General features: G+C 43.1%; 1 protein-coding gene and 1 non-coding gene across 7 annotated transcripts; both read right to left on the bottom strand.

Moving 5' to 3' along the window:
• Positions 1-494: 494 nt before the first annotated feature.
• On the bottom strand, positions 495-27,005 carry ago4 (argonaute RISC component 4). Of its 6 annotated transcripts, none has more exons than XM_055894645.1 (17): positions 26,800-27,005; positions 19,433-19,604; positions 18,942-19,062; positions 17,048-17,226; positions 16,426-16,562; positions 16,085-16,237; positions 13,776-13,863; positions 13,372-13,519; positions 12,863-12,982; positions 11,771-11,932; positions 7,076-7,224; positions 6,582-6,766; positions 6,079-6,238; positions 4,655-4,970; positions 3,943-4,077; positions 3,192-3,493; positions 495-1,047 (listed from the first exon to the last, which is right to left on the bottom strand). In XM_055894645.1, the coding sequence occupies exons 1-17, from the start codon at positions 26,837-26,839 to the stop codon at positions 939-941; spliced, it is 2,676 nt and encodes an 891-aa protein (XP_055750620.1). In that variant the 5' UTR covers positions 26,840-27,005; the 3' UTR covers positions 495-938. The 6 variants fall into 6 exon arrangements, with proteins under 6 accessions (XP_055750620.1, XP_055750619.1, XP_055750621.1 ...); XM_055894644.1 differs by having other exon boundaries at positions 19,433-19,617; positions 26,801-27,005; XM_055894646.1 differs by having other exon boundaries at positions 7,076-7,209; positions 19,433-19,617; positions 26,801-27,005.
• On the bottom strand, positions 5,222-5,305 carry LOC129831492 (small nucleolar RNA SNORD35). Its single transcript, XR_008755740.1, has one exon. It is a non-coding gene; the product is annotated as a small nucleolar RNA SNORD35 (small nucleolar RNA).
• Positions 27,006-27,097: the final 92 nt, after the last annotated feature.

Genomic DNA, 27,097 nt, shown 5'->3' with positions numbered 1-27,097 from the left:
CCAATGCCGTAAACCCTCACGAAGCTCTCAACCATTCAATAGGTCCCAATGCCCAGTCAGCCACACCGGCTAAACCACGGTTGCTACTGCTACACATACACCCACCGGCCTCTGTGAAGCCTGTATAGTTCAATCTGTTCTATAGATGTAAATATTTATATATATGTAATGTGTGAATATAAAAACATCAAATCTGAGGCATTTACAGCAGTTATCTCCTTGATTTTCCCTTTACAATTCAGTGGCCTGCCATGAAACACACACACACGCAAAGACACACACACACACGTATATACACAAACACACTTATTCTTCGCTAAATGGGAGAAGAAAGAGTAATGGGTATGGATACCCAGGTGACCTCGCTTGTAAAAAGACTGAAGAAAAGGAGAAAGGAAAAACATGATCATAAAAGGAAAAAAATATATTCTCAAAAAAAGGTCCACCCCACCCATATTTCCATGCAAACCCCCCCCCCCCCCCCCCCCCCATGACCCCCACCAACCCAAGACCTTATGACAGATTTTCACCCAAAGGGCTTTGAGGTAAAAAGTAGAGTCCTGCTTAGCTAGAAGAGCTGCCACTGACGATTGGCGTCAGTCCGCTCCATTGCTCAGTGTTACAAAAAAAAGACATTCAAAACGGGAAAAAAATTAAATGGCTCAACTTGTGTATGCGTGTATTTGCTTTCTCTGTACATTGGAAACCCCACGGTCTCTCAGTGCCGGATTGCTGGTAGAAGGCGGCTCGATCGGGAACGCCGGATGTCATTTTTCCCCGAAAAGGAAAATACTCCATTGGCACACTTCACTGGCTTCGAACCGCTTTGGTGCAGATCAAGACGCAAGAGAGAGAAAGATAGAGAGACTGGCAAAAAAAGAGAGAGACAGAGGAGAGAGAGAGAGAAGGGACAGAACTGCACCCATTGCTGGCGTGGCTCAGGCGAAGTACATGGTGTGCTGTGTATCATAGTGGATCTGGACTGCCTTGGCCAGGGCCAGGGGGTCCCGACCGTTACTCTGGCCCGACACGTGGCTGCCCTCCGCACTGCAGGACAGGACGAGAGAAAGGGGTTAGACACATGATAAAGTAACAGAAGCAAAAGCCCAACTGTTTGGTTCCACCATTACAACTATGGTCATATTGAACAAAATCTACCAGAATGTATTTGCATCAACATGCCAAACAAAAATGGTATATTCAGTAAAGCTAGATGCGTTATATGTTGCAGATATAAATCTAACATATAGGGCAGCTAATACAGCCCATTAGTGTCTGTTCAGGTTAAAATAACATTTCATATACAGTCCCCTCTGTAATTACTGGGACAGTGAAGCATGTTTTTTCCCCGTTTGGCTCTGTACTTCAGCACTTCTGATTTGAAATGATACAATGACTGAGGTTAAAGTGCAGACTATTTTCATCCATATCGGGTGAACCGTTTAGATATTACACCACTTTGTTGTACGTAGTCCCCCCATTTTAGGGGACCAAAAGTACTGGGACAAACTCAACAAATTTGTCAGATGGACTTGCTGTTTGTTTTGGACGCGTTTCAGATTATTTTGTGCCCAATATAAATGAATGGTAAATAATGTAGTGTCATTTTGGAGTCACTTTTATTGTAAATAAGAATACAATATGTTTCTAAACACTTCTACATTAATGTGGATTCTACCATGATTACGGATAATCCTGAATTAATCTGAATAATGATGAGTGAGAAAGTTAGACACACAAATATCATACCCCCAATACATGCTAACTTCACACCTTTACAATAACGGGAGGTTAGCATTTTTGGGGGTATGATATTTGTGTGTCTAACTGTCTCACTCATCATTATTCACGATTTATTCAGGATTATCCGTAATCATGGTAGAATCCACATTAATGTAGAAGTGTTTAGAAATGTATTATATATTGGTATTTACAATAAAAGTGACTCCAAATTGATTACCGTAATTTCCGGACTATAAGCCGCTACTTTTTTCCCACGCTATGAACCTTGCGCTTTATACAATGACGCGACTAATTTATGGATTTTTCCCGCTTTCACAAATTCATGCCGCCAAAAAACTGAGCACCGTCACATAATGTGACGTAAATCGAGCGCGCTCAAACTTTCCATCATTCTGATTACGGTAGTCATTTTGTCACCCTCATCATGGCAAAGACACGGAGAAATGCATATGATGCAGCTTTCAATTTGAAGGCGATCGATCTGGCTGTTGGAAAAGGAAATAGTGCTGCTGCACGGGAGCCTTAATGAGTCGATGATAAGACGTTGGAAACAGCAGCGTGAGAAACTGACTTAGTGCAAAAAGACAACAAAAGTTTTCAGAGGAAAGAAAAGCAGATGGCCCGAACTAGAAAATGAGGCTTGGATGAGTTTGCCTCCGGATGAAAGTGAGGAGAGCGCAATGAAAACGATCCAACATCGGATGAAGCAATTCTGAGGCTATTCAACTCCGACACCAAAGGAGATGACTTCAGTGGTTTCAGTGCACAGGAGGAAGATAGTGACCAAGGACTTTTTTGGTAGGCTATTGTTTACTGCTATTTAAAAAAAAAAAAATGTTACAAGCCTGTTTCGTTAAAGCCTATTTATTTTTGTTACAAGCCGTGTTTCGTTAAAGCCTATTTATTTTTGTTACAAGCCGTGTTTCGTTTAAAGGCTGTGTAAAGTTCATTTGTTTCAATGTACCGGTAGGCACCTGCGGCTTATAGACACGTGCGGCTTATTTATGTACAAAAAATAATAATAATAATAAATTCAGTGGGTGCGGCTTATATTCAGGTGCGCTTAATAGTCCAGCAATTACGGTAATACATTATTTACCATTCATTTATATTTGGGCGACAAAATAATCTGAAACGCGTCCAAAACAAACAGCAAGTCCATCTGACAAATTTGTTGAGTTTGTCCCAGTACTTTTGGTCCCCTAAAATGGGGGGGACTACGTACAACAAAGTGGTGTAATATCTAAACGGTTCACCCGATATGGATGAATATAACCTCAAATTAAAGCAGACAGACTGCGCTTTAACCTCAGTCATTGTATAATTTCAAATCAGAATTGCTGAAGTACCGAGCCAAAAGAAAACTGTCCCAATAACTACAGAGGGCACTGTATATCTGTGATACCCCTCAGTATTCACAACTTGTGCCTTGCCACTTTCATCAGTACCTGTCGTGATCTTTGTCCACCAGGTGGTAGCGGGCGCGGAAGGCCACCAGCCGGGCGTAGTAGGCTGGCGCGGGGATGGAGACTGAGCGGGTGCAGCGGACGTAGGTGTGGCACAGCTGGTAGGTGAGCAGCTGGAGCTCGTCGGCCGTGAAGCAGTTGTCGTCCCACAGGACGTGGTAGTGGGAGGGCCGGCTGGTCCCCTGGATCCCAGCATGGCTGCACAGGTAGAAGTCAAACTCGGAGGGGTGGGTGATTGTGCTGTCCACCGTGGTTCCGGCTGGGACGTTGCCACTCTTTCCAACCTGTAGGGGGAGATAGTTGCGATTAAAGACACTGCATATGCTGGGGTGCTAGCTGAAAAGGGGCTAACTCGCTCTACAACCCGTCTGTAACTTCGGCTGAGTCTAAATCATGAATCTAGTGAAATGTCAGCTCAGCTATTACTTCAAAGATAGGAGTTTTGAGAGATGCATTTAAAAAGTATTGAAACACTGCCAAAGCCCTGGTACAGATGACGTTTCATCCACAAATGGTTTACAGATGGGTAATCTGATCCTAGACCTGCGGTTAATTGCACCCTCTACATCAGGGGTGTCAAACTCAATTCCTGGAGGGCTGGGTGTCCTCGCTCCTCCCATGTACTTGATCGATCATTTGAAAAGGTAATTGCTTAGGAAGTTCCCTCAAAAACTACAGACAGCCCTCCAGGAATTGAGTTTGACACCCCTACTCTACATGGGTCTCCACTCACCCTCTCGGTCTTGTCTGAGCAGAAGAGGCGGGTGTGGTGGCGTTTCTGAACCACGATGTAGGTGATGCCCGGTCGGTAGTCCTCCTCCAAGCTGATACAGGCCTTCCTGATGGCTATCAGCTCCGGCCACGCCACCTACACACACAGCCACCCACACAGACATAGAAACAGTGAGATTCACATTGCATGGAAAAATGAACTGATATGATTCTCTGGTTGAGGCAAAGTTGGCTGCGTTTACACAGGTAGCCTAATTATGATCTTTCGCCAAATTATCGACCAAAGATCTGATCCGATTGGTCAAAAAAACAATAATTGAGCAAAAGATCAGAATCGGGCTGCCTGTGTAAACGCAGTGAGATGTTATATCCAGGGCACTGTGGCACAAATCACCAGGGACCAAGCTTGTTCTCTTCTTTCCTTTTTTTCTATACATGATATCTCAAGTTGTAGAGACAGGGTTAAATGGAGAGGGAGATCCGAGTCAGTATTGAACCGTCAATGCCCAATCTCCAACACTGATAGGAGACCATGGTTTTGCTGGGGTGCGAGGGACCGCGCCTTTTAACCTTTTAAAGGGATAAGCAGCCACCGACGCAAAATGAGAAATCATAATGCAATGTAATTCAATGGTCAATTCAGAACAGTCAAAACTGAAAACCCACGAACCGAAACGACACGCATCAAACCCTCCCAGTCACCCCCTCCTCACCTGTTTCATTTGGCCCTCGGACACGCCGCCGCGGTAGTAGATGATGCGTGTGGGCTTGAACCGCGTGGACTTGTAGAACTGGATGAGTAGCTCGCGCACCATGTTGGTCAGGTCCTGGATGACCTCCTGGCTGTACAGCTGCTCCTGGGACAGGTCCTGGCGCGACGTCTGCACGCGCACCGTGGCACAGTAGCGGCTGGGGTGGCCGTCCATGCTGCCCACCACCGCCGCGATGGAGGGCTTCTTGCCGTCGCCGGCTGGAGGGTGAGTGACGTCCGCCCCCAGGAAGATGACGGGTTGCTGGAACACAGAGGGTCTGGAGGTAGGGAGACGTTTACATTATTTACATTTTTTAAAGATATGACAATAAAACAAACATACAGGTGTGTGTGTGTATGCATGAGTGTTGCTTTGCTCTTAGAGCAGAGGTATAGGTCTTCGGCACAATAGATTTGAGAATTGATTGGCATGTTATGGACATAACAGAATGTGGATAGGCAATTGTATGTTGTGTGGGTGTATAGCGCTTTCATTGATGATTAAGCAGTGGGCTGTTTTATTCACAGTTGTACTGCATCAATGTGGCCTTTAGGCAATTTCTTCAAAGCCATGAAGGCTTGGAAGACCATCGTGAGAACAACATCACCTGCAGCGAGACACAATCTTGAGTATACTACATTGAACAAACACAAACTCAACATGTAAAGTGTTGGTTTCGTGTGCTGAAATAAAAAAATAAAAAAAGAATCAGACATTTTCCATACACAAAAAAAGCTTATTTCTCTAAAATTTTGTGCACAGATTTGTTTATATCCCTTTTCGTGAGCATTTCTCCTTTGCCAAGATAATCCATCCACCTGACAGGTGTGGGATATGAAGAAGCTGATTAAACAGCAGGTTCCCCTTGTGCTGGGGACAATAAAAGATGTCTCAAGTTGAGGAAGCGTGCAACTGGCATGCTGACTGCAGGAATGTCCACTAGAGCTGTTGCCAGAGAATTTAATGTTAATTTATCAGCCATAAGCTGCAACCAACATCATTTTAGAGAATTTAGCAGTATGTCCAACCAGTCTCACAACCGCAGACCACTTGTAACCACACCAGGACCTCCATATCCAGCTTCTTCACCTGCAGGATCGTCTGGGGGGGGGGGGGGGGGGGGGGGGGGGGGTGCTGAGGCATATTTGTCTGTAATAAAGCCCTTTTGTGGAGAAAAACTCATTCTGATTGGCTCCCCATGGCTGCACCCCTGCCCAGTCATGTGAAATTACATAGATTAGGGCCTAATGAATTTATTTCAATTGACTGATTTCCTTATACGAATTGTAACTCTTTAAAATTGCATGTTGTGTTTATATTTTGTCAGTATATACGAGTGAGGTTCAACCTGAGCTTTAATGAGTATGTGTGTATGTGGTTGCCACCTCTGATGGGGCACAAGGACGTTGTTGATGCCACCCAGTTTGGCGTTGATCTTGAGGCAGAGGTTGGAGAGGGTTTGGGGGGACGTCTTCACCACGTTCTTCACCTGGACACACTGAGTGGCCATGCCCAGGAGAGTGTCTCCTACCCGCTTCACCTCCGCTGTGGCACCAGGACCATAGGGACACAGAAAAGTAATTTAGCTCTAATATTCTCAAATGCAAGTTAAAAAGAATAGCTAGCAGATTGGTTCTTATAACATTTTAAGCATGAGGAGTAAACTAGTGTTCCTCAAGTCACTAGTGGAAATCGAGGGGTTTGCTCCCCTACCACCATTTTCAAGCCTTCCAATTATATTTGATCAAATATCTTATACAAATCCATAAGAGGAAATGCATTAAAAAAAAGACACTAGGAAGAGACGGACAACCTAGTTAAAGTTAGTTTGCCCTTCTTTCAACATAATAGATTTCCCCAACTAAAGTAGTATGAAAATGATTCTTACCGTAGACAGGGGTTTTGCCGGGCAGGATGACCACGATGAGCTGCAGTCCCACATAGGACAGCTTGAGGTGTTTGAACATGGGTTCCACGCTGTCTGCTCCCTGGGCGTATTTACAGAAACACGGCTGGCCCTGGATGGGCATCCCCGCGTCCTTCGAGATCTTCCTCAGCTGGTCTGTGAAGCTCCTAGAAAACCATGAACAAACCTTTAAGGAATCTAGTCTAGAGCCAGAATACTGCATTCAAACTGTTGAACAATAAGTTGAAGTTTTGTGGTCAAAAGCCTAACTTAAGATATATTTGCGTAACTAGTATGCGTACATCAATGGGAGATGTACATAATATTTTTAATAAGCCCACATATCTTAAGTTTGGATTTTGCCCTAAATGAGTAATGATCACCACACAGACTAAGCAGGGATATGGAGATTTGTGGGAATAGGAAAAGAGAAAGGGCGATGGTGTGTCTACCATGTTGACGGGCAGATCACTCACTTGAGCAGGTCCTCTCTGCACTGTTTCTGTGGGGCGAAGCAGGCCACGGCCCACACCTTGATCTCTATCCCGGCGTAGAACTGCTTCCCCCGCATGTCCCACACGCCCTGGTTGGGCGTGGCCACGGTCTTATTCTGCGGAGAGAGTCCCTACGCTCTTAGTGAACCCCCCGGTTTAACCAGCCGACACAGCAGATACAACTCCCCAGCTCCCTGCCTGCACCACACACATGGTGCGGATAGAAGAAGTTGCACCTTCCCACTGATACAGGGTCAGATCTTTTTACATACAACTAATGGGGGTGATTAGGATGGGGGGGGGGGGGGGGGGTAGGAGGATCTGACCCTAGATCTGTGGTTCGAGGCAACTTCTAACATAAGCTCCTATTACACACAGTCCATCCCATTGCAAGTAGCCTGCAGGCAAAACCTCCACGTACTAGACTGCACCGGAAGCTTATTCAACAGGGCAGAATGTTCATGTATGGAATAGACACTGTGCAATATAAGACGTGCCCAGAATTGTCTATTCTACAGATGAGCAAATACTTTACCCTGTGATAAGACTGCAGGCTACCACCCTTCCAGTTATATCAACAACAAACTTTGCTGATACACACCTAGGTGCCATGAGTAGGAATTGATTGAATAACACAAGCTAATATATCTATCTCTCGCTCTCAGGGTCCGTATCCACAAAGCGGATACTCAGAGTAGGAGTGTCACTGCTGCTCTAGGATAAGTTATGCTTTTAAGTGCATAATGAATATATGGACAGATCCTAGATCAGCACTCCTCCCCCGAGACACTCTGTGGATACGGACCCAGATGTTATCAGATCATTCTAGCTATGAATAGAAGTTCCTCCAGTGTTCAGGGCCCTTAGCATCTCTTAAAAACAGTTTTAAGAACCTAATATAATTTTTTTCTTTAACACTTTATTGGTCACTACATAGTTTGTCTTCACTATTATTCTACAATGTAGAAAATAGTACAAATAAAGAAATCCTTGAATGAGTAGGCACAGTTGAAGTCGGAAGTTTAAGTCATAAAAACTAGTTTTCAACCACCCCACAAATTTCTTGTTAACAAACTATAGTTTTGGCATGTCGGTTAGGACATCTACTTCGTGCAGGACAAGTAATTTTTCCAACAATTGTTTACAGACAGATTATTTCACTGTATCACAATTTCAGTGGGTTAGAAGTTTACATACACTAAGTTGACTGTGCCTTTAAACAGCTTGGAAAATTCCAGAAAATGATGTCATGGCTCTAGAAGCTTCTGATAGGCTAATTGACATCATTTGAGTCAATTGAAAGTGTACCTGTGGATGCATTTCAAGGCCAACCATCAAACTCAGTGCCTCTTTGCTTGACATCATGGGAAAATCAAAAGAAATCAGCCAAGACCTCAGAAAAAAATTGTGGACCTCCACAAGTCTGTTGCATCCTTGGGAGCAATTTCCAAATGCCTGAAGGTACCACGTTCATCTGTACAAGCAATAGTACGCAAGTATAAACACCATAGGACCACGCAGTCGTCAAACAACTCAGGAAGGAGATGCGTTTTGTCTCCTAGAGATGAACGTAATTTGGTGCAAAAAGTGCAAATCAATCCCAGAACAACAGCAAAGGACCGTGTGACGATGCTGGAGGAAACAGGTACAAAAGTATCTATATCCACAGTAAAACGAGTCTTATATCGACATAACGTGAAAGGCCTCTCAGCAAGGAAAAAGCTCAAAAACCGCCATAAAAAAGCCAGACTACGGTTTTCAAATGCACATGGGGACAAAAATCGTGGAGAAATGTCCTCTGGTCTGATGAAACAAAAATAGAACTGTTTGGCCATAATAACCATCGTTATCTTTGGAGGAAAAAGGGGGAGGCTTGCAAGCCGAAAAATACCATCCCAACCGCGAAGCACGGGGGTGGCAGCATCATGTTATGGGGGTGCTTTGCTGCAGAAGGGACTGGTGCACTTCACAAAATAGATGGCATCATGAGGCATGAAAATTATGTGGATATATTGAAGTAACATCTCAAGACATCAGTCAGGAAGTTAAAGCTTGGTCGCAAATGGGTCTTCCAAGTGGACAATGACCCCAAGCATACTTCCAAAGTTGTGGCAAAATGGCTTAAGGACCACAAAGGCAAGGTATTGGAATGGCCATCACAAAACACTGACCCAAATCATATAGAAAATTTGTGGGCAGAACTGAAAAAGCGTGTGCAAGCAAGGAGGCCTACAAACCTGACTCAGTTATACCAGCTCTGTCATGAAGAATGGGCCAAAATTCACCCAACTTATTGTGGGAAGCTTGTGGAAGGCTACCCGAAACATTTGACCCAGGCTAAACAATTTAAAGGCAATGCTACCAAATGCTAATTGAGTGCATGTAAACTTCTGACCCACTGGGAATGTGATGAAAGATATAAAAGCTGAATTAAACTCATTCTCTACTATTATTCTGACATTTCACATTCTTAAAATAAAGTGGTAATCCTAACTGACCTAAAACAGGGAATTTTTACTAGGATTAAATGTCAGGAATTGTGAAAAACTGAGTTTAAATGTATTTGGCTAAGGTATATGTAAACTTCCGACTTCAACTGTATGTCCAAACTTATGACTGGTACCACACACACACAATAATAAATGCCTTTGAGGAATGTGGGAAGGAATTTGTTGCGGCAACTTTACAGAAGTTGGTGGCAAATTTGAGACAAACTAAATAGTGTGCCACAAAATGTTGCCAGAAGTTTATGGTAAATCCACAGCAAACCTCTGACAATAATAATATTTATTGCCACTATTGGCAAACAGCTCGCAAGAGTTTTTCTTTCTGGCAAACAATTCTCTCAAGATTCTATTTGAATCGGTGGCAAACCTGTGGCAACAATATGTATTGCTGCTAGTTGCAAACAGTTCACCAGAAGCCGTTTCTGGGGAACACATGAGTTCCAAGACCAGTAACCGTTGATGACCAATCAGGGCGATTAGGAAAATCTGCTGGGAAATGGAAACCAAGCTACCTAACAAAGTGGTCTGGAATGAGTCCAACTTCATTAAACTTCCTAATAAACGTGAAATGTGCTAGCTAATTGATGCCTAGTTAGCAGTGTCATGTTTTATGGGATAGAATGAAAGAGATGAGGCAGGTTAAATAAGGATTTTTAAGCCTCAAGACAATTGAGACATGGATTGTGTATGTGTGCCATTTGGAGGGTGAATGAGCAAGACAAAATATTGAAGTGCTTTTGAACGGGGTATGGTAGTAGGTGGTCCACCACCCAAAAGACATCCAGCCAACTTGGAGTCCATGCCCCAATGAATATTAGGAATGTTCTTAATGTTTTGTAGACTCAATGTATGTGTGCACCAGGTCAAGGCTTCTTCAAGGCAATAATTCATTTTGGAAAAATAATATGAACTGCTTTTGTTGCTCATCTTCCACCCAAGTCTTATACACACCTGAGTCAGGGAGAAGAGAGACAACTAGTAGACAACTGTCTCTTAAATGATGAAGTCCCCAGTCTAGATTGCATATCATAATTCATTTATTAGTTTTAAATCAGTTGTATTGAGGCTTGGCTGGAGAAAATTCTTATATACTGTGGATCTCGAGGAACAGTTGGCCACACATTTAATGGTAGATTTAGTAGGCCTAAGTCACAGTTTATGCTAGTTACAATGTTCCTTTTTATTGCATTTATACAAGGCAGAAACATTGTTGAGAAGCATTGCAACATCAAGCCAATTGTCACAGCTGACCCCGTTTTTCCGAAGCCAAACCCGACCATTAGCCTCAGTCTATCTTAAGATGCCAAAATAGAAAATGTTTTCACTAATCGTTTTTTTAGTATCCTAATTTTGTGTTTGATTGTTTCAGTTCATGCATTCAACAAGCTTTGGATGAAGGACTTCCACAGAGCAGCAATCTCCAAAGTTCACTCAAAAAGGCAATAGTTCTGAACTGGTTTTGATTTAGTTCTCTAAATGTATTTAAATTGTGTTAATTATCATTTAAACTTGCATTGGTTGCAAGATATTGCTCAGTTATCACTTGGCTCATGTAAATTCTGTAGTTGCCCCTTTAAAAATCCTAAAGTCAACATTCCCAGTGTTCACATTTCTCTCATGTAAATGTAGCTACATAAAAAGATGACACCATTTGCTCTTTTCTTCATTAGCATGATGATTTATTTTTATCTCCTAAGACATTGTCTAGTATATTTAGTATGTTTAGTTCTCTGTGAGAAGCAAGTTCATTTAAAGTTAGACCTATATGTGATTTGGTTTATGTAGATAACAGTTTAATCTTAACACACAGTAAACAAAAACCTGATCTAATTTGCATACCAAGTTTCCCGCAAAATGTTGAATGTTCGCCACAAGTTTCCTTGAATTGTTTGCCAGAAATTCACAAGTTGCAACTGTTTGCATGTGAAAATACGAGCTTGGTGCATATTTGCGGCAAATTGGCCAAAGGTTTAACAACCGTTTGCCAGAAGACAGTTTTTTTCAGTAAGGGTTATTGAATTTAATTAAAATGTGCTGTGTGGCATGAAGTCTCATCCTCCTCCCCTTGAGTAGCCCACTCACCCTTTTCATTCACACACAGGTACACACACACACATATGGCCCACCCCTCCCATGAAACATTGACCCAGCCCAGTGCCCCAGTACTCACCCTGCCACAGTCCCGCCCAGTGTCGGTACTCACCCGGCCCCCATACTGCAGCATGGGCGCTGGGAGGACTCGGCCCGTCACCTCGGTCATGTCGTTGTGCACCACAATGCCAAACTCCTTCAGGTAGGGGTCGGGACCGCCCACCATGCTGTTGCTTTTGACCTGGGGTGACGTGAGAAAAGATGGTGTGAAAAGAGGAAAGGGGTTAGGCAGGCAGAGAAGACATTGCTTTCCTGCTAGTTTCTAAAGTATTTTTGTTGTTGTGAATCTATCATTTAGATTCCTACCGCAATCGACCGTCACCGTTACCAATACCAGATCATCAATTAATTCATAAAGCCCTTTTAGCACAAAGTTACTTGACAGTAACCCGGCCCAGATTATATTTGGGGGGGGTGGACATGGATTACTCAGTAAGGAAGCCATATGAGGCAAGAGATATGTGCGTTGGGGTTTCAAGACTGCAGACCGTTTCTGGACAACCACACTTCTTTAGAAAACAGTAACACTGATATTGCAACCACTCAAAAGACCCAACAGTGCATTTTCCTTGCAAAAAATAAATAAATGGCTGCCTCAGACTACGGCACAAAGTTTCTAAACCCAGAGGCACAACGTCATGAGACTTCAGGAAACGCTTGCGAAACAGACCAGACCAAGCCAAGGTTTGGTGTTTGAGAAGTCAAAGAGAAAACTGAAAATTAACAACTAAGGAATCATTTCTCGAAATGTAAAAGGCACAACCTAGATTTGAGCCAAAACCTCAAGTAGTTGAACATGTTATTACTCCAACCTCATGAAAGTGGCAAACTGACACGTTTTAATTTTCGTCAAAAATCTACTTTATATTGAAGGAGTGCCTTTGATTTGACGGCCTGCACAGGCGCAGTTCGGCACGAGATAACCGTCACCCCTATGACGTGTTTCTGGGCATGGGCTTAACTAGCCAACATCGCCATGACGTCAACTACAAGTGTGATTGGGGATATGTATTAGAGATGCGGTTCCATACTGTACTGTCGGACTACGGAGCTCCACTTCTTGTGTTGCAGTTCACACTCCCACCACCGAGGGGGGCAAGTAATCACTCACCAGTCGGCTGATCTCTTCCTGCCTGTCGGGTGCGGAACGTGCTGTAGCTTTGATCATGGTGGAGGTCTGGTTGTCTGTCAGCTTCTTGATGCAGCGCTGCCCGGCCACAATGTTGCAAACCTGTATACGGACAGAGAATAGTTAGCTACTGACTATCACAGTTGTCAAGTAAATGGAGAAACATGAAAAGGATCATTTCTATTGGACACGTCCAGGTACTCGTTAACGTTTCAGTCCCTTTTCTTCCACTTGGTGCCTAAGTAAGGTGGAAACTAAAGTCTGACCATGCCCAGGTCCAAAACCCCCTTTTTCCCTCCTACCCATCAGGTCAACAATGCATAGCTGCAATGAGTGTTGCCTTCATGCAATTTCGTCAAAGCCACGAAGGCTTGGAAGACCACAGTGAGAGAAGCATCACTTGCAGCAATATCTTGAGTGCATTCTATACATACGGTGGGGTTTCATTTGTGGTGTGTGTGTGTCTGCGTGTTTTACAGCCACCCTCTCACCTCCAGGGGCAGGTAGGTGTGCTTCTGTTCCTGCCCCACTTGTAGGCAGGGCAGGTGGGGGTATTTAAGCTGTAGGCTGTACTTCTGCTTGAAGTACTGGGCCACTGTACACTCCATGGCCTGGCCATTCTCCAGCTGTAAGGGGAACCTGAGCAACGGGCAGACAAGGACATAATACATATTCATCCACCGTATTAATAAAACAAAAGTGCAAAAGGAAAGAGCACTGCATCTCGTCTTCGGTTTTGCGTCAACATGATCTCGTATCAAGAGATAGATACGGTTTGTATGTTTGGATAGGTTGATTAAAAATACATAAGATAAACGTTGTGTAGGGCGGCCAGGGCCGCAGGGACATGTGGAAGACGCTAACTGGAATGTGTAGCGACTAGCGCAGCACTTACGTTTGGTGGCTGGCGGGGCGGCGAGTGACATTGCACACGCGATACTTCCTCTTCATCTGACCACAGTGGGTGACCTCGACTTTCAGACCTGAGAGCGAAAAACATACGCATAGAAACACCCAGAAGAGCACATCACACATAGGGCCAGAGACAGAAGAAGAGGAGGGAGATATAACGAATGGAGTTTGAAACGGACATTTCGGGGCATCATTGAAAATCTTTGTAATTCAAAACATTTTAGCAGATCATTTTAGACAGTTTCATCTTTGTCTGTTAGACAAGACTGTGGTTTGCTCTTATATGAGGTGACGGTTTGCCTTCTCACATAGCCTAACTCTTACTTGAGATGGCTGTGCATAAGTGAAAACCCATTCACAGCAATGCATGATTTACACCAGGAATGAGCAACTGGTGCCAAAAATACACCAAAAAAAATGTAAGCATTTCCACATAGGGCTGCACGACGTGGGCAAACAATCATGGCCTTATTTTTAACCAATTGTTGCAACTGCGAATTGACTTGCGATTTCGAGCAAAACACTTGGGTGAACTGTTCAAATCATAGAAATATAATGATTCTACTAATTCTACTTAGTTAGAATATAATAGTGGGAACTTTGAACAGTGTTTTTTGACATGACATTGAATTAAAATACCAGGGAGGAGTTATTGTGACAAGGTAAGAACCAAAGTGTTGATAAGTGATTCCTAGGGGATCCTATAATCTTCGGCTACATTAAATGTTCTCTCTTCGCTACTTCATGAAGCGAACATAAATTCTTTGCGTATTCCTCTAACATTCTGTTGCACAAACATGTTGATTCAGGTCTACACCGTCACTGGTATTATCAGGCTGTATATCTAAGTACATTTCCTCTGACTCAGCCAGCTAGCTAACTAGCGATTAGCAGCTAACCCCTTTTAGGCCCAACTTGCTAAGACAAACTAGCAGTTTGCAGATGTAAGAAAAACTAATAATGTAATTATAGAACGCTAGTGGATTTATATTAGGAAGCAAAGTGAAAACAGCATTGCTGTCATCAACATCGTTGCACGTGCTTCATTGACCATGCTGACTGAACGCAAGTGTCTCATGGTCAAGGAACAACAAATGCGCTCCTTGAGTGGCGGGGCTAGGTCTGTGTGGAAAGTGGCATGGCGGGAAAGAGCAGAGAAAGATGACTCAGGTAGCTAAGTAAACTATAGAAATGGACGTTACACACTGCATGTCACATTTAACAAACCAAACATTCAAATACCGGTATATCGTAAAATGTGGTATAGCAGAATTGCAGGAAATGAACTTTAAAACATGTTTCTGTTTTCTCTTCACTGTCACGAAGGGGGCCGCTAGAATGTTTTGCTCGCAGGGTGTGTGCTGTGAGTGTGGGGTGGATACGCAGCCCCTCAAGATGTGTTCTGTTATTGTGTGGCACCCACCCCCATCAAAGTTGCCCATCCCTGATTTACACAAAAGTTACACTAAGTTCAAGTCAAGCACGCATATCTCACGTTAGGATTCAGATTATGGGTGTACAGCACAAATGGGTGTCAATTCCATTTCAATTCATTTACATTGAAATTCAAGTCAAGAGATACGAGTTAAAGGGTCATTTATTGTAAGTAAAGACTTTTCACAATTCTCAAACTGGTTTCTCAATTCACTTCATGCATTGGAATGGACTTGACACGAGACCCTGAGGTACACTACAGTGTAGTACAGTTCAGTTGTCTGGGTGGGTGGATGCCGTCTAATAAGGCTCCGAAATGTCACCCTATTTCCTATGTAGTGTTCTACTTTTGACCAGGGCTCAAAAGTAGTGCATTATATAGTAAAGAGAATGGTTGGTTGTTTAGCAACAAAACCGTCACGTGCGCAACTATGGGGCAAAACAGAAGGGGTTGGCTTAGATTGTTGACAACATGTCAACTATATTTTGTCTCCAATATTAATTGAAAACATAAATACATTTGCACAATGAGCACTGTTGTCTCTCAAATACAATCGTTACAGTTGTTGGTTACGTGGCTAGCGAATTTTTTGCCATATTAGCATAGACTTGGTATCAATCAAGACATGGTATCAAGAACAAAATAAAAGTAGCGGAAACGAGGCACCTACAATTTCCCCTCATTGCAGCTTCTTGTCATTGTTGCTAGCCATCTGGCCATCCAGAATCACAACACAGACTTCTGCCCCATTGAAGCGTGCGCATTGGTTTCGTGACAGTGTCAGCTAACACGTTTATAGGGTGCCATTTCAGATGCAGCCTTGGTGTGTAGAAACATGGTAAAAACATTGGTCTGACCTGCAGGTCCCCACCCACCTCGGATCTCCTTGGTGAACTTGACGCGTTGGGAGTCGGTGAGTGGCTTGGTCTGCTCGTTGATGTTCTGGATGTCCAGCACCTCGCACATGAACTCGATCACGGGCTGGGCACGGTAGAAAGCGGTGGCGGAGACTGGGGGGGGCGACAAAGCGAAACAGATGTAAGGTTCACGACCAAAGCAAACATCAATCCACGTTATATTACCCCAACAAATACACAAGCACACACATAGCCTGGGATTTGTAGATTATTGAGTCATTGTATTGACTACAGTCAGAAGATAATTAAGGCTAACCTAAAGACACACAAAGGGCTCTTACCATCGATGTTGAGCATCATGTTCCACATGGCAGGACGGACCGACTGATGGAAGCCGAACCACACCTCCCTCCCTCCGCCCAGCGGGTGGTAGTAGCCCTCCGGAGGGGAGAAGAAGGAGCGCCCCACTGGAGTGTACCTGGAAGCATACACATGGAGAGTCAGTTAGAGAACTGGTTCAGTTAGAGGGATCACAATGGAGCAAAAAATGACAGACTAGATTATTCTGGAAGAGATCACTCTTCACCCCTCAGAAGGACAACACAAATTCCCTCTGGGAAAAATACCGTTATACTATTCTACACCTCTAAAAGTGTCTCCTTGATATTCTTATGAAATTAGGTCATAGGCACAGAGTTATTTATTTGGAACTGTGTGTGGAAACTGGACACAGAGTACTCGTTATTCACTGTTTATAGTGATATAGCTATAACAATGCAATGAACCCATGAACAACTGGTATTTTGCCACAGGAAGAGAGATGTGTCATGGGGCCAAGTTATAGAAGCCATGTGCCTCATATGCCTAACCCTAAACTTAAACCAACAAGCAAATGTGTCCATAAATGTCGAAATTGGCTACTATGTGAACATCGCAGGTTAGCCATATAGTGGGAACATGTACCTCATGGAAGGCAGGTGGCGGGTGATGACGTCCAGGGCCTGAACAGAGTCCTCGGGGACCTCGTTGTGGCCTGACAGGGCCTCCAGGAGCATCTGCAGGCTCACCACCGACACCCACTGCAGCGACACCTTGAAGGTCTGGTCCTTCCCCTCCCCCGGTAGAGTCACCTCCAGATCCACCTAGAGGAGAGAGAAAGAGGACAGGGTGTTAGGGAATGGTTGCAAGGCAAGGAAAGCCACAAAAAGATATTTGTGATGTGCTCTGAGCTATACCGTTAGGTACAAAATTATTGGCACCCTTGATAAAGAGGAGCAAAAAAGACAGCATTTGTATTTATTTGTCAGTGTTTTTTTTATTGACTTTAAAAATATATATATTTTATACTAATACAATTGCTTAAATGAACAGATTTTATTTAAGTACTTTTTTCCCCTCAAAAGGATAGGGGTCAAAACTATTGGCACCCCTGTTTTCAATACCTCACCTTTTTCATTTGTATTTTTCTTTAACCTTTACTTTATCAGGGTGTCATACTGACACCACGGTCTCTTACAGATGAGCCCTGAATTACACACGCTAGAGAAAATACACACAGCAAAATATAAATAGCAGAAAGAAAAAAAACACGCTCATAAAAATAAAATGTAAATAAATGCATTCATCAATAATATGGTCCTCAGCTTTCTGAATAATCACAGAGGCACAAGAACATCACATTTCAGAACATTTTGAAGATTGTTCAAAAAAAAAAAAAAAAAAAAGTGCAAGAAAACTCAGAAGCCAAAGGAATTTCCAGAGTTAGCCATCCCTGAGACTGAGTACGGTAACTCGTACGTCTAAAGTTTAGTAATGACGTTAGGTACAGTGGGACTTTTTGTAAAAAGGGCTTTATATATTAAAACATAACGTACGTGACATAAAAAGAGAGCCAACCAACTTTCTGGTAGAGAATGCAGCGATGAGTACTGGAACTAGCACCCATAATAAAGCGCAGTGCGCTATAATAAACTGCATCTGACGCCTTTAATGACAGCTGTGTTTATATACTGTAGATGTCCAGGACCGATAGGAACGTCTACTGATTCATCGCCTTTCTACTATTTAGCGAGAGGCAGGACCTATTTTTATTCGCAGCTTCTTAACCAACCCATCAATATGCTTTTTAAAAAGACAGCTTTCATCTATCCAGATATTTGTAAGCGTGGACACAATCAATATGGACACTATCCCAAGTACATATCCTTAAATCAGACTTTTTTTTTGTTTTTTTGTAGGTGCTTTACCTGCATCAGTACTAATTTCAAGTCAATAAAGTTTCTGTAATACAATTAAGGCAGACTTTAGTTCAGGTAAAGCCTGGTCAACCCTGGGGGCAATAGCATACACAACAGTATTATCGGCATACACGCGATTTTTTTTAAATATTGTTAATGTAAACAGTAAAAGGTACAGGACCCAGAATCGCCCCTTGCGGGACACATTTCGTAATATCCAGGAAACCAGATCTAACACCGTCAGTAGATATACATTGAGTTCCATCGGTCAAGTAATTTTTAAACCAGTTACATGCAGCCAACTGAAGAAACCCTCTGAATTAGCAGTCACTGATCAATAGTATCGAAAGCCTTTGACAGGTCAATGAAGAGGGCAGCACAATATTGCCTTTTATCCATACAGTTAACCACATCATTTATAAACTTGCAAGGATAAGAGCACTGAGCCTTTTGCTAATAGATGTACATCACGTTTTGGGCAAATCGATCCAGTGGTTCTAGATGCGGCAGGAAAATCCCAAAAATCTTTCAAGAACTGACAGCGGTGCTGGGATGGAGATAAAACCCATTACATCGTCGCTAAAACTAGAGGTACAATTGTGGTCAAGATGATTGCTTACCCTGTCTCTCCCGATGGGTAGTGGGTGGGCCGTGTACATGTTCCTCTTCCCGTCGTAGCCCGGTTGTCGATCACCAAAGATCTGCATCTTGAAGTGGCGAACCATGGTGTCCACCACCTCCCTGTGAGACGGGGGAATCATGAGCTGGCCAGATAATGCATTCACACAGAATGTACTGCTTACAGTACTATATTGTGGTCTTCACTGTCCCTCCCAATACATTGTTCAAATAAACAACTTCCCACCCGGCCTGCCGCTAAAGACCCATTTTTATTTTCACAAGTACAACTCGCACTTGAGTTGACTTGCTAACAAGTACACACTTCCATTCCCTCAACTCTCCAAAAAGCCTCAACCAAACACACAAACCCTCAAATGATCAACTTAAGACCTTGATCTCTCTTCCTTCCAATGAAAATTAATTTCCACCTTCTAGCTCCACTCAAGAGAGAAATGTCTCTCCTTCCCCCTCTATGTCCAGTTGTATTTACCGGTTGACCCTCCGAGGCCGTTTCTCAGGCTTGATGTCGATATCGTAATGATAGACATCAATCTTGGGAATCTGCACCTGGAAGTGGTTCGCCAGCAGGCGGATGGGCTTCCCCACAGTGCCCATGCCAGGCCTCCGCGGGGGCTGGAAGAGGGAGGTGGGGGCCGACGGGCCTATAGGGGGGTCCAAACACAGAAACACACACATTTGTTAATTGATACATTCATTTCAGCTGGTTCGTATTCACTAGGTACCAAACGGGAGAAAACAGAAACAGTGAGGGGCTACGCGAACCTGAAATGCTCGTTTTTGTTTGTGGTGCAAAATCTTTTTCTACGATGTGCTCTAATGAATAAGAGCCTGTTAAAATGACACTTTAAGAGGAAAGGACAAGTAGTTAAGAGGCTTTTTGGTCTCAGATTAATTTGTTTTGGCAATGAGGCTAAGCAGCATGTTGACCACCGTGGGTGCAATTATTGGTTGGTAGCTAAGCTATTTCGACAGGACGCTCAGAATTTAATGCAAACTGACCAACAAAAATTGCTGCATGTGTTTGCAGTTTCTTTTTTGCCCTTATTGTTGGTCAATTTGCACAATACATTTCTGAAATCTGTTCAATCGCCTACTTGCCACGGTTTCCCGCGTGAACTCCCTCCAACAGGTCACGACTACCCACCCACAACCAAACCATGATTGATCCATCACTCTGGCCTCCAACCCAGATAGGTCAACAGGAGGAGGACAAAACAATGCCCCCCCCCCCCCCCCCCCACTACAGCCAGACCATAGACTGACACACAGGGCCCGCCCCAGACAAAGAGCAGCGTGTCTGAGACAGACAGCAGCAGGGCCAGATGGGGGTCCACAGAGACCGTCGGGATTACAGTTACACACTCAACAAACCCTGCCTCGGCACTCCTGTCTGATACAAGATGTGCTCATACATTTTGTGTATATCCCAATGTTAAATGTGTAGGCCTAATGTACCAAGCCCCAATACTGACTCACAGGCATGTGTCCTGAGCAATTCATCCAGCCAATGAAAATACAACAATTATTTGAGTGGATGTTTGGATGTGGGATGTACCACTGTATTGTATACTCGTGTCTTACATTTACTTTGCCTTTGTGTTAAAATAATAGATAAAATAGGGGGAACGACCATATTTAAACTAACTACTCGGTACATTTAAAAAATAAAAATATTAGGCATTCAAGATGCAGTGCATGTAGAGAGGGAAAGGGAAGAGTTGAGCTTCTCATGATTGAATGCTGGGTGTAAGAGGGAATGGGATGCTTACTGCTTTTGTCAACTGACAACAAGGGGGCTGCGGGGGTCCTGAACCTGATGCACCACCATGCTCCAGTTAGCAAGTGAAGCCCAAGGGGGAGCAATCAGGACCCTCTGTGCTTCCTAAAAAAAACACACTCCCTACATGCCCTCATCCCCCCTAAACACCCCCCTCCCTAATCCTCCATATCCCAGTAAATTACTGCCATGGGAGCAACAAAAGCCCCGGGGCGGCATGGTGCGCATGTGATAATACATGTGTGCTGTAGGTGAGGTTCAGAAAGAGGGATCCCAGCGGGTGTAACAGTCAGGTTGGGTCACCCTGACTCACCCACTTTCACCAAAAACAGCACCGGCTCTATATATAGCCCCCTCAGCTGCTGCGGTTGAGAGTGGTTGTCAGTGTGTGGAATGCTTGGACCCCTCCCCAAACCTACACCACGTACCTCTCTGCCACTGCCCCCTAATGAGGGTGTCTCAATAGTACCTCAACTTTGGGTTCAAGCCTGCAGCAGCAACCTGAAGGGCCTGGCTGATTGTAATAGATGTAGTGCATGCGAACAATCAAGCCCACTGTCCACGCAAATGAATGCATTGTACATGGCCACGATGTGAGCATGCGGCTTCACTGTGATGCTTAGGCGATTTAAGCCAATCTCAAAGCCAAGCCAATTGGTTACCGTGGCTGCACTGCACCAAAGGAGAATGCTATCAGATTAAGCAGACCACCACAATTACATTTGTGGGGAAATAATGATTTATTTGATAAAATGTGATTAAATGACTGAGCGTAAGACTTAAAAATGAGGAGCACTGGTTGTTGGTCTATTAACTGAATCATCATTCACGTTTTAAGGTGATTTATGTAGTAAATAAAAGGTGTAGTACGTAAAATTCCTTAGAGTCTAACAGTCTGGCCAATAGTACCTTGCGGTTGGGAGACCAAGGAAAAGGCACAAGGCTTAGGTTCATGGTCGTAACAGATACAAAACCTTCTTCAGTCATGGTTTATATTTACTGGCTAGGCAAAGCTGCTACGGGCCACCGGTCAACATATAGGTCTACTACCATAAAGCATTATTTATTTTTTACTCTAGTGCAAGTGAGAGATAGGGGGGGGGGGGGTAATTGACAGGAAATACAGCATGGGTGATATTGAGGGGAGGTCATTGTGTATTTACTTAGGCCTCTAGCTTGTGTAGCATGTGACGTGAGAATGGAGCTTAACCTGCGGACAGGATGCACTGTGCTGATGAGTCAGTGATGACATTGACTGTGAGGGACATGCAGTCACCTGTAAATCACCTGGACTACACAGTGGAAAATAGAGGGGCCAGGAGACTGCTGGGGGCACATCAGCCATTCACAACCGCAAGACACAGGCGATAGCTAGTGGCCAGCTAGGCCTGTGTGTCTTGTAGATTAAACTGCCAAGGCCCATACTATGGGTCAACTAAGGTTAGTCTACTGAAAAAACTCATCTGCTGTCCTTATTGCTGCTGCAGCAACCTTGTGAAATGCATATTTGATGTCCTACATTCCTTTGTTTATGGTCGTTTTTTATGGATCATTCGGCAGTAAAAACTAATTTCCGCCGGGAAGACAATTACATGTTCTACCTATACAAGCTTTCATGTACTGTATGTGATGCCGCTGCTCAGGGAGATATGGAGGTTATCTGGGTGGACTGTGTTGCAATGATTTCTTGAAAGACCATTAATTGGTCTTTTTGATGATTTGTCATAGACAACAGTAAGCAGAATGCCAGCTGTGAACAAAAAGCCATGGATTTGCATTAGAGGAAGAAGGGGAGGACCATCCTCTTAACAGAATTTCATAAAAAATTTAAATGCTAAACATTTTAAAAGTTTTCAGATAAAACTATACTAAATATATTCACGTCACCAAATCATTTATTAAAATACACTATTTTAAAAGAAGGTCTACAGTAGCCTCAACAGCCATCTGAGGTAGCACCGTGGTGTAGCCGGAGTACAACTAGCTTCCGTCCTCCTCTGGGCACACTGACTTCAATACAAAACCTAAGAGGCTCGTGGTTCTCACCCCCTTCCAAAAACTTACACAGGAATTATGACAACTTCCGAAGGACGTCCTACAACCTATCTTGCAGCATAAACTGACATGTCCACCCAATCAAAGGATCAGATAATTATTATAGTACTGAAAGCATAAGCTACAGCTAGCTAGCATAACATCACTTTCAGTTTCACTTAGCTAGCAAATGCAGCTGGTTATGAATATCCAATACAACACTGGAACTCTTCCAAGTCAAAGTAAGCTTTTGGTTTTACTAGTTTATTGCCACTGACTATACACGAATGTTTACTAACACGTCTACTAACGCGTTAGTTATATTAGCTATGTTGACTATTTCATTACTTTAGCTAACATGGTGACAATGATGTAGACTGTGTGTAGCAGTTATGATATGGTTTGGCTTGGAAAGTTTTTTTCGCCTGGTCACTTACAGCAGATGTGTTGTGCATTGAAGTCCATAAGCGAAGGGAAAAGGTGAGAGGAGAAGAGCACATAGATGCTAGAAGGAATACAATGTGGCTGCTATGAAAGCGAACTGTGTTTATTCATGATCAGGGGTATATTGATTTGACGGATTCTGTTGAAAAACGTTTCTTAAAATGGAAGCAAACGAAACGGGATAAACATTCATGAAATTGTCCAATAGAAACTCTCGTTTGTAACTGTTGGACTAATGTTCACCCATGTGAAAGGCAGTATTGAATGTGTCACTGTCCCTGCGCAACGTCAAATGTCTCTCTCGACCTGTGTGCACCTACATTGTAAACTTTCATTCATAGGCTAGGTTGTAGCAACCTCATGATGGGTAAAGGGAAAATTTGAGTATCATGTAGTAGCTTCAAGCTATCGCTGTAACATTGAACCGGGTGAATTGAATATGAATGACAGCCATCCAATATGGTGTAATAGAAATAAGGTCAAGCTCATTAAAAAAAATGTGTCCTCCCTCATCTTAAAACGGCACAGACCGCCACTGGGTTGCATATTAAACTAGTAGGCTCTATATAACAGGGAGGAAGATTACATAGCTAGAACTGAGGTTAAAACAACCATTGAAGCCTTCCACAATACCATAAAATGCAAATTAGCCCATTATATTTCCCTAGGGATAAATGCCCAAGCTTGTGTTTGTGCATGGACATAGCCAATGGTTCCATCAATTCCACCTAAAGTCAGTGGCCTGTATTCACAGTCGCCAAAAGCCAGACTTCCCCAAATATTTGACAAAAAAATATATATATATCATTTATCTTCTGTTTTCATAATTTTCCTTCAATTCGCAAGTGGCTGAATCTCACAGGAGAAATAATCAGAGCAAGGAATACAGCACCCCTTTGTCTCAGTCTGTGTAGCCCATGTATCTGATGCTGTCTGAACCAAAAGAGTATGACATGCTGTAACCTTTATTTAACTAGGCAAGCCAGTTAAGATTTTATTTTATATTTTTACAATGACAGCCCTCCAAGGAACAGTGAGTTCCTTGTTCAGGGGTAGAACGACAGATTTTTTACGTTGTCAGCTCGGGGATTCGATCCAGCAACCTTTCGGTTACTGGCCCAACGCTCTAACCACTAGGCTACCTGCCGCACCATGTTGCCGCCTTAGCATTTGATTGATTGATGCCAGCAAGCATCTGGCCTCCCTTTATTTAAAAACAAAATGTATAAAATAATTAGCCAATCAGCGTTGAGCTGAGCTCAAGTGTGGGTTGTGCAGCAAAACGCCTCTCAACGGAACAGGTTTGGATTTGGCTTCACACCAATCAAAAGCAAAACGTCATTGTCAGATCTGTTTCAGGTCTGCTTGGGTAGTTTTCCTGTAGTAGATAGCTTGCTAAATCAACCCTTTCCTAAGCCATGGATAAGATGGGAATTTGGACTTGTGGTTTTGACTTAATTCTCTGTATAGGCCAATGATTATGACAGTGAATGTTTTTTTTTTGTTTTTTTCTTTGCATTACAATCTTTTACCAGATCTTATGTTATATTCTCCTACATTAATTTGACATTTCCACAAACATCAAAGTGTTACCTTTCAAATGGTATCAAGAATATGCATATCCTTGCTTCAGGTCCTGAGCTACAGGGAGTTAGATTTGGGTATGTAATTTTAAGTGAAAAAAAAAAAAAGTTTGATCCTTTAACCAACTTAGTTGGTTCATTGTTGCCCATGTAATGAAGTTAGGCTAGCAAGCATCTTAGCTAGGTAGCCTTATGACAAAAACTAAATATGTACTGTATGGCAGAGCTATAGACCGTTTTGCCAACATGAAAGAGAGGAGGATGGCATTGGCATTCAACAAGACTACAAGTAGGCCAAGTTTTTAAAAAAAGAAGAAAGAAGTTAATTGGGCACACATGCACACAGAATCAGTACTATGCACAGCCACATAATATTTAGGAACATTGATTGGATTCAATTGTTTTCGGCATCTTTAAGTATGTTTTCAATGAGCATAAATAGCCTAGTTGATTTGATGATGTTTACATGTAAGTTAAAATGGTGCTGCAATAGCTGAGGCAGTGCTCTTGTTGTCTTTGTGCTAGCTTGCGGTAACTCTGTGATTGTAAAATCAGTAGTTGTTTAGTAAACTGTCAAAAACATTCATTTGCTTGACCATGCTGGTCTTCATGACCATGCTGTTAGTGACATGCAATATTTGCTTTGTGGACTTCACCAGACAGATGGTGCTCTTCGGTTTGTGATGAAACAAACATGTGTAGTTGAATGTATTCTGCCACTGACTGTATTTTTGTTATCACAGCCTCATTGTATATTACGGTGACGTATGAACGAATGGGTTATAGAGCAAAAACCCAATTATCACAACATAGGTTGTAATATTGGCTTGGCTTCCCCCGTGATTTTACCCACACACTGCTGCTGCCTAAAGTGACATATTACCTTAGCACGGCAATGGTTAAAAAACATGAAAATGAGAAGAATTGATAGGCATGTGGCAGTAACTGATGGCATGAGTGCTACATTGCTGGAGACAATTGTTTCTATATCAGGCGACAAAGAGGTGATAACTTGGTAATCCCATATAATAAAGACAGGAATTCTCACCAGCTGCATGAAAGTTAGTTGTATATCAGCTGTGAAACATTCATAGATCAATTGTCAATGCCGCATTTTAAGGCATCTAGTGTGTGTCATATCCTGAACTCAACTATGGTCATGGAGTATGGCGATGGCTTGCAAGTTCGATCGATAAATAGTAGTACGCGATCTACTCAAGGCAGGCTCCATTCCATGCATGCACGAGTGCACGTTGATTTCCTCCCAGGCACGGGCAGGCGACGGTGGCGCGCAAGCCGCCGAGTACTGGCAGAAATGCTAGAGAGCATATAAACACATATAAATGTATTATTGCCACCAAACAGTCGATAATATTGAAATATTTCAGCGTGAACAAAGACATGACAGTATTGTAATGTTAGCTACCGTCTCTCGTTGCGTTCAATATGTAGAAAGGAGGACAGTACGGCGAGACGCCAGAGTTCCCTTCTCCACTGTCGATTGTACAATTACTTATTACTAAGCTTCATATTTTAACGATTTCTAAAGCTATATTGGCCTGAGGGCATACATATTTCAACTGGAATCATTTTAAACGTACCATGATGCTTAATAAATAGCGTATTTGATGATGAAACGATGGGCTAGATAACAGACATCGTAAACACACGACACGGAAGGAAGGTCTTGGTTAACCCCCCCCACAAACACACAATGCCTTCCAACCATCGTCTGGAGCTGCGGTCTTCAGATATAAAAACAGCAGCCGAGAAACAAAAACAAATCACTCGATTTGTCTTATATAACATGTGTTTATCAGGCTGTAGAAGTCACGGACAGAACCTTATCTCCGTTGTATTAATATGCTACACACGTTGGGCCTGATATGCTTGTTTGTTTTTCTCTGTCACCGAGGCCTAACTACAACCACGGTTCCCAGTTGCGCAATGAATAGGCGCACACACTCCCGATATGGGCTTCTCATATCATCCTCTTACCGGGTCCGAGCGCTTCCATGGCCGAGGGCTCTCTCTCCATCTCTGTCCCGGCCTGGCGGCTCCGTACCGACACTGAAATTGGGGGCGGTATTGCGACGCTGAGGGGGGGCTAATTTAAGAAAGGGAATATAATGCGTAGATGTCCAGAAGTGTTGTGGATGCGTTGTCTTCTGAGTGATTTAACACATATCCTGTGGATTTGGAAATGAGCATGCGCGAGGAGGTGCTATAAATTAACTCTGCGCTTGCGCAAAGTGAATTACAGCAGTAGCAAAAGAGCACCACCCATGGGCACTTA

Source organism: Salvelinus fontinalis, chromosome 32 (genome assembly GCF_029448725.1).
Source record: "Salvelinus fontinalis isolate EN_2023a chromosome 32, ASM2944872v1, whole genome shotgun sequence".
Classification (NCBI taxonomy): domain Eukaryota; kingdom Metazoa; phylum Chordata; class Actinopteri; order Salmoniformes; family Salmonidae; genus Salvelinus; species Salvelinus fontinalis.
The sequence above is the reverse complement of the archived record's forward strand: the minus strand, read 5'-3'. Positions and strand labels throughout refer to the sequence as shown.

What these genes read in the sequence shown, in the direction of transcription:
- ago4 (XM_055894644.1), bottom strand. Translation starts at nt 26,839, where the DNA reads ATGGAGAGAGAGCCCTCGGCCATGGAAGCGCTCGGACCC. An exon ending in CCATGGAAGCGCTCGGACCC is followed by an intron (nt 19,618 to 26,800) that starts GGTAAGAGGATG and finishes TTTCTGTGTTTG; the next exon opens with GACCCCCCTATAGGCCCGTC. An exon ending in CGCCACCTGCCTTCCATGAG is followed by an intron (nt 16,563 to 17,047) that starts GTACATGTTCCC and finishes GTATGCTTCCAG; the next exon opens with GTACACTCCAGTGGGGCGCT.